Source organism: Bubalus kerabau, chromosome 9 (genome assembly GCF_029407905.1).
Source record: "Bubalus kerabau isolate K-KA32 ecotype Philippines breed swamp buffalo chromosome 9, PCC_UOA_SB_1v2, whole genome shotgun sequence".
Lineage (NCBI taxonomy): Eukaryota > Metazoa > Chordata > Mammalia > Artiodactyla > Bovidae > Bubalus > Bubalus kerabau.
Window position 1 is genome coordinate 95443040 of NC_073632.1, and position 12687 is coordinate 95455726.

The 12687-nt window shown below is 49.5% G+C and overlaps 1 protein-coding gene and 1 pseudogene across 1 annotated transcript; both read left to right on the forward strand.

Moving 5' to 3' along the window:
• The first annotated feature begins 928 nt into the window (after positions 1-928).
• On the forward strand, positions 929-11421 carry LOC129620146 (UL16-binding protein 3-like). The gene is made up of 5 exons (XM_055535948.1): positions 929-1016; positions 7768-8031; positions 8265-8540; positions 9181-9313; positions 10656-11421. The coding sequence occupies exons 1-5, from the start codon at positions 929-931 to the stop codon at positions 10798-10800; spliced, it is 906 nt and encodes a 301-aa protein (XP_055391923.1). The 3' UTR covers positions 10801-11421.
• On the forward strand, positions 3475-5029 carry LOC129619529 (tyrosine-protein kinase RYK-like; annotated as a pseudogene).
• Positions 11422-12687: the final 1266 nt, after the last annotated feature.

Below are 12687 nucleotides of genomic sequence, written 5' to 3' on the forward strand. Positions count from 1 at the left end.
TATTGCTTTTCCTCATCTTTTTGTTTTCTGTTTCTATCAGAGTAGAAGCCATCTTGAACCGGCCTTCTTTCAGGATCTTTAATTCCCCTTGGATGATTGCTGGGAGGAAGAGAAAGTTAGTTTTTTTTTTTTTTTTTTTTGAATGGCAAATAATACTGGATCATTATAACTTATGTAATTTCCAAAGTTGTACAATTATACAAAAAAAAAAAGGAGGGGCAAACAACCTGTAGAATTACACAGAATCCTTCTTCAAAATACATTGGCATTGAAATTTTGAAGGAAAAATAAACAAATGGGACCGAAGCAAACTTGCAGAGTGATGAACTGGCCTAATTTCAATACTGTTGTGTCTATGGGACTCAGGAAGCTGGAGGAGAGGGAGAGGGTGAGAGAAGGGCAGGTCAGTGGAATGGTCAGGACACAGACGACGTTTATCAATTAAGTTTGCCACCTGAACTGGCACCGGAAACAATAACTGGGTTGGCTGAAAACTTCCTTCAAGTTTTCATAAGATGGTATAGAAAACCCTAAGGAAACTCAATACAATGAAGAGGTCAGTGATCATCCAAGGCAAGCTCAAGATGGGGAAGCAGGAAGCCCTGAGCTCTCCCCTCCATGACCTTCTTGCCAGAAATTCTTCCCTGACCTCTGATCAATTTCTGTTAATTAGGGAGACCAAAATGAAAAAATGATTTAACTAGGAATATTCTGGCTATCAGCCCACGAAACGCCTCCAGCAAGTGGGAAGAGGAGGAAGTGGCAACACCCTGGTCTCGAGCTAGCAGTCTGGAGGAAGCAGCCGGTTAATGACTTCACAGGCCTGGCCCTGGGGCGGGGCGCCCGGGCGGAGCAACGCCCGCAGCGCCCCAGAAAGGATCCGCTCCTCTGACCTGTCATCCTCTACTCCTGCAAAATCGAGATCCAGATGGCAAAGGGAGAGATGGGTGGCCCTGAGACCCGTCTTGGCTTCCTGGACTTGCTTCTCATTGTCTGGTTCAGCCGGACGCCCGGCGGTGAGTTCCGGGATGAACCTGCGAGGGGCGGGGCGCGGCGCGGGGAAGTTGGGTGAGCGCGGGTTCGCGAAACTTCTTGCGGGTTGGCGCCGCCGCCCTCTCCTCTTTTCCCTCCCCTGGGTCCTTTACACCTCGGTGGCTCCCCCGGGCTACTTGCAGGCTCTCCAGGCCAGAACAGGGGTGCCTTGGTGAAGCAGTAATGCGGGGACTTTGGGAGAAAACGGGGCCAGAACGTACAGGAAATGCTGTTGAGGCCCGCCAGGGCTCAGCCCGGCCCTGGGAAGTGGGAGGCCTGGAGCCCGGGGAAGGGACCCAGAGCCGCCCTGAAAACCACAAGCCCATGATCTGCCCTTCTGCGCCTTCGCAGCCGCCGCTGTCCTGCGCCAGGCTCCAGCAACACTGAACCTTGAACTTTCAGATGTTCAAGCTGGTTTTAGAAAAGGCAGAGGAACCAGAGATCAAATTGCCAACATCCGCTGCATCATCCTAAAAGCAAGAGAGTTTCAGAAAAACATCTGTTTCTGCTTTATTGACTATGCCAAAGCCTTTGACTGTGTGGATCACAATCAACGGTGGAAAATTCTGAAAGAGATGGGAATACCGGACTACTTGAGAATACCTGCCTCTTGAGAAACCTGTATGCAGGTCAGGAAGCAACAGTTAGAACTGGACATGGAACAACAGACTGGTTCCAAATAGGAAAAGGAGCCTGTCAAGGCTGTAAATTGTCACCCTGCTTATTTAACTTATATGCAGAGTACATCATGAAAAACGCTGGGCTGGAAGAAGCACAAGCTGGAATCAAGATTGCTGGGAGAAATATCAATAACCTCAGATATACAGATGACACCACCCTTATGGCAGACAGTGAAGAAGAACTAAAGAGCCTCTTGATGAAAGTGAAAGAGGAGAGTGAAAAAGTTGGCTTAAAGCTCAACATTCAGAAAACGAAGATCATGGCATCTGGTCCCATCACTTCATGGCAAATAGATGGGGAAACAGTGGAAACAGAGGCTGACTTTAGTTTTGGGGGGGGGTTCCAAACTCACTGCAGATGGTGATTGCAGCCATGAAATTAAAAGACGCTTACTCCTTGGAAGAAAAGTTATGACCAACTGAGACAACATATTAAAAAGCAGAGACATTACTTTGTCAACAAAGGTCCGTCAAGGCTATGTTTTTTCCAGTAGTCATGTATGGATGTGAGAGTTGGACTATAAAGAAAGCTGAGTGCTGAAGAATTGATGCTTTTGAACTGTGGTGTTGGAGAAGACTCTTAAGAGTCCCTTGGACTGCAAGGAGATCCAACCAGTCCATCCTAAAGGACATCAGTCCTGGGTGTTCATTGGAAAGACTAATGTTGAAGCTGAAACTCCAATATTTTGGTCACCTGATGTGAAGAGCTGAATCATTTGAGAAGACCCTGATGCTGGGAAAGATTGAGGGCAGGAGGAGAAGGGGACGACAGAGGATGAGATGGTTGGATGGCATCACCGACACACTGGACATGGTTTGGGTGGACTCCGGGAGTTGGTGATGGACAGGGAGCCCTTGCCTGCTGTGGTTCATGGGATTGCAAAGATTCAGACACAACTGAGCGACTGAACTGAATTGATGATCTGTGCACAGAGCTCCTTCTGGTCCCTTCATACTACTGATGAACTGAAGTAGGTCCCTTCCCTACTGCTCTCTGCCCTTGAAGGACCACCAGGTCCCTTCCCTACTGCCTCTGGTCCCTTCTTACTACTGCTGAAGGGAAATAGGTCCCTTCCCTACAGCTCTCAGTGCTTGAAGGACCAGGCAGTCCCTTCCCTACTGCTCTCTGGCCTCTTTCTTACTACTGCTGAAGAGATGTACCTCCCTTCCCTACTGCTCTCTGGTCCCTACTTACTGCTGCTGAAGAGATGTACGTCCCTTCCCTACTGCTCTTGGCCCTAGAAGGACCACAGGTCCCTTCCCTACTGCTCTCTAGTCCCTTCTTACTACTGCTGAAGGGAAGTAGGCCACTTCTCTACTGTTCTCAGCCATGAAGGATCAGCAGATCCCTTCTGAACTGCTCTCTAGTCCCTTCTTAACTACTGCTGAAGGAAAGTAGGCCCCTTCCCTACTGTGCTCGGCCCTTGAAGGACCAGCAGGTCCCTTCCCTACTGCTCTCTGGTTCCTTCTTACTACTGCTGAGGGAAGTAGGCCCTTTCCCTATTCCTCTCAGCCCTTGAAGGACCAGCAGGTCCCTTCCCACTGCTCTCTGGTCCCTCCTTACTACTGCTGAAGGGAAGTAGGTTCCTTCCCTACTGATCTGGGCCCTTGAAGGACCAGCGCTCTTTATCATGGATCAGTTAACACCAGCAGGGTGGCCAGGGTAGGAGCTATTCACCTTTCAAGGGCTCAGGCCAGGTGGGCAGCATCAGGTGGCCTGGCTTCTCCTGGGTGGTAGAGGCAGGCACTCACAGGAGGATGGATGTGCAGGGCAGTCTCCCTGGGATGGGAATCCGGCAGGCTGCTGCTGGTACAGCTCGGGTCCGCTAAGCTGCCTACGGCCTGGGCCCCCGCCCCAGCCCTGCTGCCCCCAGAACTCCCAGACACTGTATCAGTGTTTGGGCTCCAGCTGTCCTGTCCTGGCAAAGTAGATTCTGAAGTTATGATACTAAATGCAGCTCAACTTGACAGTAACTTCAAAAAGCTTCACATCTTAGAGTTGAAACGAAGGAAAAGTTGCCATCCAGAAATTGAGGAAGGAAAACTTCAGCCTTGGACAAAACCACTAGCGGAAGAACCCATTTATGATCCTGTACATGCAGCTCCAGCGGGGTTTGCTGTCCAGTTATATTTCTTGTAGTACTAGTATTAGCTGTTTTGCATCTTCATAGTGTGAAAAGGATTGAACTGGAAGATAGCATCAGTGCCAGCAGTAGTTCCCAAGGGCTGTCTCAGTCCCAGTCGTACCCAGATGTCTCGGTATGTGAGAGGCAACACACCCAACAATACAACTCCCATCTCCAGTTATCCGACCTTGTGGCTAGAGGAGTACGACTTGAGAAGTGTCGCTCTTTTGGAGGCCAGAGCTTAGGTGAATGATATCAAAATATCTATCCAGAGAGAGGAACTCAAAAGATGTACTCTAAGAAGGTACCTTTTGGTGTACTATCCATGGGGTTTATGTAGATGAAAAAGATCCAGATAAAGAGCAACAAGCTTTTGTAAAAACAGTTAGAGATCAAGCTTCTGAAATTCAGCTGACAGCGATGCTCCCTGAAAGTTGTGAGCTACGAGATCGTCATCACAGAAATCTTCCTATTAGCCATGTGTGAACAGAAGAGGGGGAAAAGCCCATGGTGGGTTGCCTTACATGAACTGGGGGTATCTTAAATTGTTTTTATGACAGTGGAACTATGTAGAGACCAATAGTCTTCAGGCAACTTCTCAACAAAACCTAGTTCACATGCTGTTCAGATTGCATGTGGAATGAGCTATCTGGTCAGAAAGAAGTCATCCACAAAGACCTGGCAGCTAGGAGCTCTATCATTGATGACAACTTCATGTTAAGAGCAAAGCCAATCCCTCTCCAAGTCTTGTTCCCCATGGACTCTCACTGTCTGGGGAACAACAAAAACATGGGATCGATGGATGGCTTTTGAAAGTCTGGTTAAAAATGAGTTCTCCAACCTTCCCTGGTGATCCAGTGGCTAAGACTCCACACTCCCAATGGGGGCCTGGGTTTGATCCCTGGTGGGGGAACTGGATCCTGCATGCCACAACTAAGAAGTCAGCATGCTGCTACTAAAAGAGCCCACATGTTTATGACTCTGGCCAAACGCCCTAAGTGGACATCTACCCATTTGATGTGGCCCAGTACCTGAAAGAGGGTTACCAAATAGCCCAGATTATCAACTGTCCTGATGAACTGTTTGCTGTGATGGCTTGTGCTGGGCCTTTGATCCAGAGGAGAGGTGGAGTTCCAGCAGCTGGCCCAGTGTCTCACAGAGGTCCATGCGGCCCTGGGGGCCTGTGTCTGACTCTCCTCTCACAGTCCCCCAGCATCAGGAGGAAGGTGCCTGTCGAGGCCCACTTGGAACCAGCCAGTCACATATATCACCCAGAATCACAGAAGGAGATTTGTGTTCCAGAACACATGCCTTAGGAATGCTTAAGCATCTCAACATCTAAGACTTAATGATGTGGAATACTTTCTCAATATCACTTTTATTAGGTTTAACTGAAAATGTTTGTGTAAATTTTTGCACATAGTTGCCTTTGAGGTATAGGTATATTCTTACAAAATAGTTTTAAAAATTGTTTAAACATACATATTTGAACTAACAATCTTATTACCAACTGCTTTTTATTTTCTTAACTTCTACAAGGTAATGCAGTTGATTCACCTTTAAAGTTTTGCTTTCTTTCACTAGTGCTGGGAATGATTTATCTTCAACATGCAGTACTTTTTTTAGGTAAATAAAAACCATCCGGCAGTTATGGGCTAATGCCCCCGCTCCTTTATTACAGAGTAGCTACCTTGGTCCAAAGTGCCATACAGGAATCCACAGGTGTGAGCAGAGGATAGTGGCCATGGAACAACTCTAGTGTGACATCTAGGCCAGCTGCTGGTGGGTCTTGTTTGTTCCCTGTGGCCCTGCTTATGCCAAAACACATAACCACTTCTATCCTATGACGGCTGGCCTAGCTGAACTAATGACTAGGCGTTGATGAGCACACATCATGATGGGCAACCCCAGTCCATGACCAGAGGCCTCATCTCTGCCAGGCCCCAGGACCACACTAGGAGCCACGTTTAAATGGTGTGACTTTCCCCACTGCAAGTGGCATGGCCTAGCTTCAGGACACTCGGGGTCTGTGTTGTGAGCCTTCAAGTAGAAAATGGCATGTAGCACCTTTCTGACCACAGATACCTCTGATGTCACCAGTTCTGCTGGGTCATCTGCCCAAGAAGCAGCTCCAGCCATGCCCATCATTCACCTATTGTGACTGCTTTTGTGCTGGGATAGCAGGTTGCAGCAGAGACCTAGGGTCCGCAAAGCCTCAAATATTTCTTCTGTACCATTAGAGGAAACCTAAGGCCACAGTGGTATTAAATGGAGATAGGATAGGGACCACACCCCTGCAGCCCTCGAGAGGTTGTCAGTTGGTACTTGTCTCTGTATTTCCTCCAGGATGTTGTGTACACATACTGTTGGGGGATGTGGAGGTAGGGTCTGAAGTTTGAATCTGGAATTCACTAATACGGTAGCCTTCACCCCACGATAATCTACTAGCTACTCAGGTCTCCATGCATGTCACAAGTCCAGGGCATGTGAAATGACCACTGTGTGGTCTGTGGACCCAGTGATAACCACTGTAAGCAGAACCTGGGACTGCTGTCCATTGATGGCCTGGTACTCCGAGCATCGCTTCAACAATTGGGGGACCATGATGATGCTACGGTTCCTGTGCCTGATATTAGAAACACACTAGGTGCAATGTGAATGTGAGAGTAGTTTCTGCTTCTGCAGGTTCACTTACCCCAGTAAATAACCATGTGGCTCTTTGGGAAAGAATGGAAGGACTTTTGCCCTAGATGTGGTGATGAAAGGGCCCTCCTCTTTAGAACATGGCTTCTTTCTCTGGTGATACCTTCTGTGAAGTGGCTCAGATCCGGAAAATGGGCCTGGATCAGGTGTTTGGTAGGAATGGCCGCCTTTGGCTTCCTGATCATCCAGCCTTGTGTTCTGTCTCTATTTCTTTCAATGGTACAGTTTGTATCTAGGTTCCTGCCCATCTTCTTGCCTTTAGGATCGCCCTGTGCTATGAGCCAGCATCATATTCTCTGCAGTCAGGTCCTGGCTGGCATTGAGAATCTCTAACCACTTTGACCACTGCACCTACTTTTCTGCTGCCCTAGAGCACCCCTACTTGGAATCTGGTTTTTTCCACAACTTCCATCCCTGTTCCTGATAGAAGCCACAGGAACACGGTCTCCTACCACCATCCCTAACCTTCTGCAAAAGTCAACCTTGAGCTGTTGGAGATGCTTCTCATCCGTGCTTTCCTCTCGAGCTCCATAGAGTCCATCAGGCTTTCCCATGGATCTGGTGGATTGCACACTCTCCTACCCGTTCATACCGTGTCCGCCCTGGCAGATTCACTTCTCTGAGCCTTGGATCCCCTCCTCTACCACCTGCCTCGGAAGTTCTGAATTTTCTCTTTCATGCCAGGTGGGCCGGGCCTTTCTCCTGGCTTCCAAGACCCATCCTAGTGGGAGATCACCACGTCTCCCCGGCCTTGCTAAGCCCAGTGACCCGTGATTATAAACTTTCTCTTATCTAGGTTTGGGTTCTGAGCTCATCCTCCCCACCCCCACCCCCACTGGCTGTGATCCGCTTCCTCAGGAACAGCCCCCTCACCCTCTGCATCTCCCACAGGACACTCAGAGAGAAGCTGACAGTCCTCTGGGTTTAGGCCTTTCCTTCTGAGCCAGCCTGGCCCATCCCTGGGAAATGTATGTGTCGGTTAGTGCCACGTGCGGAGCTTGTGAGCAGAGTGGAAATGGGGCATATCCAGGGTTGTGGTGTTTCTTGCCTGACTGAGGCTTCATCATCTTCCTTAGTCATACTTGGTGAGGGGCTGGGGCGGCAGGCGGAGCCGTCCTGCTCTGTCAGCCCAGCCCTGCAGCCCTACTCTGCTCTCACAGAACTGGGGTGGAGGCCTATGGGTCTTCTTCTCCCAACCTCACCCTCACTGCGGTTTGCCTTCACAGATGCTCACTCTCTCTCCTTTGACTTCATCGTTGATCCTCAGCCCAGACCTGGACAGCCATGGTGTGAGGTTCAAGGCCAGGTGGACAGAGAGCTTTTTCTCTCCTATGATTGTGGTCATGCTAAGATCATATTCACAAGAGTATTGGGAGAAGAAGTGAAAACCATAAAGGCCTGGGAAACACAGGTCGAAACACTCAGAGACATCAGGGACTGGATCAGGGACCAACTGCATGACTTTACACTGGAGAAACACATGCCTAGAGGTGAGTTAGAAAGTCCAAGCACAGGAGGGCCAGATTAGGGGCTTAGCTACATTCACTGTTTATAGGTAAAAACTGTAATTGGATATTGGTCCTTCCCTAGTAGTCCAGTGGAAGGAGTGGCCTTTGGGGAGAGCACAGGGCCACATTAGCTGGGCCAAGGGAGGTGGACCCAGGTGGGGCAAAGAATCTGTCAAGCCCAAAGGCTGAGCTCTTTCTTTCCCATGGTGGGGCAGACCCTCTCACCCTGCAGGCCAGGATGACATGTCGCTGTGAGGATGACAGACACGTCAGGGGATCCTGGCAGTTTGGCTTGAATGGACTAAAGATCCTCCACTTTGATTCGGAGAATGGACACTGGAGGGTGGATCACCCTGGAGGCAGATGGATGAAAGAGAAGTGGGAGAATGACAGAGCTGTGACCAACTTCTTGAAGAAGGTCTCCATGGGAGACTGTCGGGCCTGGCTTAAGGCTTTCTTGGTGCGCTGGGAGGAAATATTGAAGACCACGGGTAAGTGAGAAGGGAGGAGAAAGTGATACTCCTCTCATGGTGACATGGACCCACCCTTCTGTGTGTGTGTGTGTGTGTGTGTGTGTGTGTGTGTGTGTGTTGAGAATGTGATCCATCAGAGGTGAGTTGTTCCTGGGAGAGCAATGACCCAGGGATGCTCTGTCATCCTCCTTCCTCTTCCACCTCCTGACATCTCTCCTCACAGCACAGGCCTTTGGACAACTGAACATGGATTTTTGCTGATCCCAAACCTGTAGACATCTTTTTGATTTCTGGGATTTATTTCTCACTGTTCCCTCTTTCCAGAATCTTCTTTCAAATGTCACCAATCCTTCTTCTGGAAATCTGTCAATACCACCTCTGCTGTCAGCTCCTGAGGACTCCATCCTCAGGTCACCATCTCTGATGTCACAGCAGGACTGAGTGGCTGTGTTGGAAACCTTGCTCCCCCATTAGCTGTCAGAGCCCCGTGAGGAGTGGACTCCTCCCTTCCCCCCGTCTCGCCTGGGGATCTATCTCAGGGGCCTCCATGTGATGGGTGTAAACTTCTGCATAATAGGGGTACGTGAGTCAGGGGAGTGAGGAGGCATTTGCCAAGTTTGGGGTCTGGACAAGGGCTTCACTCTTACTCTCCTTGCAGCATCACCGACCACAGTCCCACCTACAGTGCAGCCCACGGCCCCACCCATCAGTCACGTCACCTGGATCGCCACTGGGGTTCTCACCAGTTTTGTCATAATGGGCATCATAGCCTGGATCACTTACAAGAAGAGGTACTGAGGGCAGAATTCAGAGGGAAGGCGGGGGCACAGGGCCTGGTGTGAGGACAGGGAGGGGAATCCCACAGGCTGAGTCACAACTGTTGCTGCTCCGGGAGTACAGGCCTGGCCTATCCCCTTCCCACAGTCTCTACTGTGGGGCTCCTGCCTTGCCTGCTTGACCCATGCCACTGCATATTAGAAAAAGCCTTTGGAGTAGGGTCTGCAAACGCCTTCCCACCCCTTCCTCCTGTGATTGGGAATCCCATGCAACCTCTGCCCTTCACTGAACCTCCTCATCCTGGAAATGAGCCAGGTGAGTAAGACCTCATATAACCTGACAGCAAGAACTCAGACAAGCTCAAGCCTCAGTTCTGATAGCTCCTCACTGTCAGATGACAATGGGAAGTGGTTGGTGGCTGGGTGCAGGAAGGCTGGGGGCCTGTTGAAGTTGCACAGACTGCTGGCTTGCAGGGCCCCTGGTAGGTGATGTGAGAACAGCAGGCACTCAGGGCGAGGGCAGGACTCACGGGGGCTGAGAGCAGCATGGGGGCTCCACATGATGTGTCAGCGGGGAGGGCACCCACCCAGGAGCCAAGATGAGAGGGGCCGGGCTCTCATCCCAGGAAGAAGGGGTGGGAAGGCCTTTGCAGACCCAACTCCAAAGGCCCGTTCTCACAGGAAGTGGCCTGGGTCAAGCAGGCAAGGCAGGAGCCCCACAGCAGAGACTGTAGGAAGGGCTGAGGCCAGGCCTGTGCTCCTGGAGCAGCAGCAGTTGTGACTCAGTGTGGCCTGCACGTCACCAGCCTCCTGGGGACCCAGAGCCTCCATCACTGAGAGGCCCTGCCTTGAGCAGAGGTGCTTGGGGATGGTGGGCCTGAGCTGGGGTGGAGGCACCCAGCTGGGCGGGACCAGGAAGAGACGGGGTGCAGGGACCCTGGTCCTGACAGCTGTGTGTGCTGCTGGCTCAGAGGCTGGAGGGGAACAAAGGAAGGCGGTTTCCCTGCAGTCCTCCAAGGCTGTCAGGAAGCAACGCCCCTCCTCCGAGGACCTGATCTCTGGTCCTTTAGGCCCACCTCGGGGAGGATCCGGACCTGAGTAAAGGGAGCAGATTGATTCCTCACTGGCTGCAGTCCTGAGCCTAAGCAGTGGGTGTCAGGGCCTGGGGTGACTCTGTGATGCAGGAAGGAAGGAGGAGGTGACAAGAAGCTGCTGGGCCTGGGGTGGGGGTGGGGGTGGAGGACATAGGAGCCCCTCAGGGAGGGCGGAACTGGAGGGGGAGTTGGGGAGGGGCAGCCCCAGGAATGTGAGAGGAGTTCCTCAGCCTCCTGGACCAATACCTGTTTCTTTTCTGCAGGAGACTGTGTTCCCAGGAAGCCCCTGACAGGTGCTCTGTTGGCCTCAGGACTCAGTCTTTGCTTGGCTGCTTTTGTTCTCCTGCTGTTCACTTTACAGCCAAGAGATCAGACCTTAGGAGTCCCAAGTCTGTCTACCAGTTATGATGACACAGTGGCTGCACCATCTTGAGTCTCTTGTGAAATCTGATGAGCATCCTCCTCAACATCTTTATTTTTTTCAAACCTAATTTCTCTTGGTGCTGAGTGACGGAATCCCTGAACTGAAACTTTCAACTATTTGAACAAGAGATCTCCACAAACAGAACTCTTTCAGTCTTCTTCTAGTTTTTGGAAAATTAGACTTTTCCCTGCATCGTGACCTTATTCTTACAAATGATGATATTGCTGGAAAAATACATCTGTTATTACAGGACTCAGGGATTTTTTTCTATGTCCAGAGAAACAACTTCAGTGTATTTTCAATGGGACAAAATTTTACATTGACTGATTCCCTTCATAATTTATTACCCTACTGGCGCTGAGTCATGTTCGATTCTTTGTGACCCCATGGACTGTAGCCCACCAGGCTCCTATGTTCATCAGATTTCACAGCAAGAATACAGGAGTGGGTTCTTATTTCCATCTCTAGGGGATCTTCCTGACCCAGGGATCGAATCCTTGTCTCCTGTGTCTCCTGCGTTGGCAGGCCAATTCTTTACCACTAGCGCCACCTGGGAACCCTTTATGCTGCTGCTGCTGCTGCTTCTAAGTCGCCTCAGTCATGTCCGACTCTCTGCGACCCCATAGACAGCAGCCCACCAGGCTCCCCCATCCCTGGGATTCTCCAGGCAAGAACACTGGAGTGGGTTGCCCTTCCTTCTCCAATGCATGAAAGTGAAAAGTGAAAGTGAAGTCACGCAGTTGTGTCTGACTCCTAGCTACCCCATGGACTGCAGCCTACCAGGTCCTCCCTTTATACTGATCCTTAAATTAATATTACAAAAGAGTTAAGTACTTCATGCCTGTTTTCTAATCCAGGAGAAAAGTCATGGTATTTCACCATTCCTCCACATTATGGGACTAAATAAAACCAATGATAATGCTTTATTTCTTGTGGAAACAGAGAATTTAAAGATCACTCCTAAACAAACATGCAGTCCAGTTGTGGGGTGATCTTTAAATTCTCTGGATTTTTAAATGTATATTTCACCATATCCCAACACTAGGTCATATGTTCACCCTACTATGCAGCCATCCCAATGTTAGTTCTAGGCTGGAAAACGTGGACTAAAAGCCATGTAAATACAGGCAGACCTCAGAGATATTGCAGGCTGGGTTCCAGACCAGGGCAATAAAGTGAATTTCACAATAAAGGGAATCACACAAACTTTTTCATTTCCACTGCAATGTAGTGTTATGTTGACATGGAATTCTGTTAAGGGTGCAATAGCTTTATGTGCAAATAAATAATGTACAGACCTTAATACACAACACTTTGTTTCTAAATTAAAATATGTTGAGCATCATCTGAGCCTCCAGGGAGTCATCATCTTTTTGCTGGTGGAGGGTCTTGTCTCAAGGTCTGTGGCTGCTGACTGATCGGGGTGGTGGTTGCTGAGGGTTGCAGTGGGTAGTGCAATTTCTGAAAATAAGACAACAATGAAGTTTGCCACATTGTTTGACTCTTCCTTTCACAGATGATTTCTCTTCAAATGAATGCTCTTTGACGGTGTTTTACCCACAGTAGAACTTTCAAAATTGGAGTTAATCCTCTCAAACCTTCCTGCTGCCTTTGCAACTAAATTTATTCTAAACACAATATTCTAAGTCCTTTGTTGTCATTTCAACAATCTTCACAGAATCTTCACCAGGAGTAGATTGTATATCAAGAAACCACTTTTTTTGCTCATCCATTAGAATCAACTCTCATTTATTCCAATTTTATCATTCAGTTCAGTTCAGTCACTCAGTCGTGTCCGACTCTTTGCGACCCCATGAATCACAACACACCAGGCCTCCCTGGCCATCACCAACTCCCAGAGTTCACCCAAA

Bases quoted from the DNA above. Each gene is read 5' to 3' on its own strand.
- LOC129620146 (XM_055535948.1), top strand. From the start codon at position 929: ATGGCAAAGGGAGAGATGGGTGGCCCTGAGACCCGTCTTGGCTTCCTG. The intron at 1,017-7,767 runs GTGAGTTCCGGG...TTGCCTTCACAG, and splicing joins GTTCAGCCGGACGCCCGGCG to ATGCTCACTCTCTCTCCTTT. The intron at 8,541-9,180 runs GTAAGTGAGAAG...CTCTCCTTGCAG, and splicing joins GGAAATATTGAAGACCACGG to CATCACCGACCACAGTCCCA.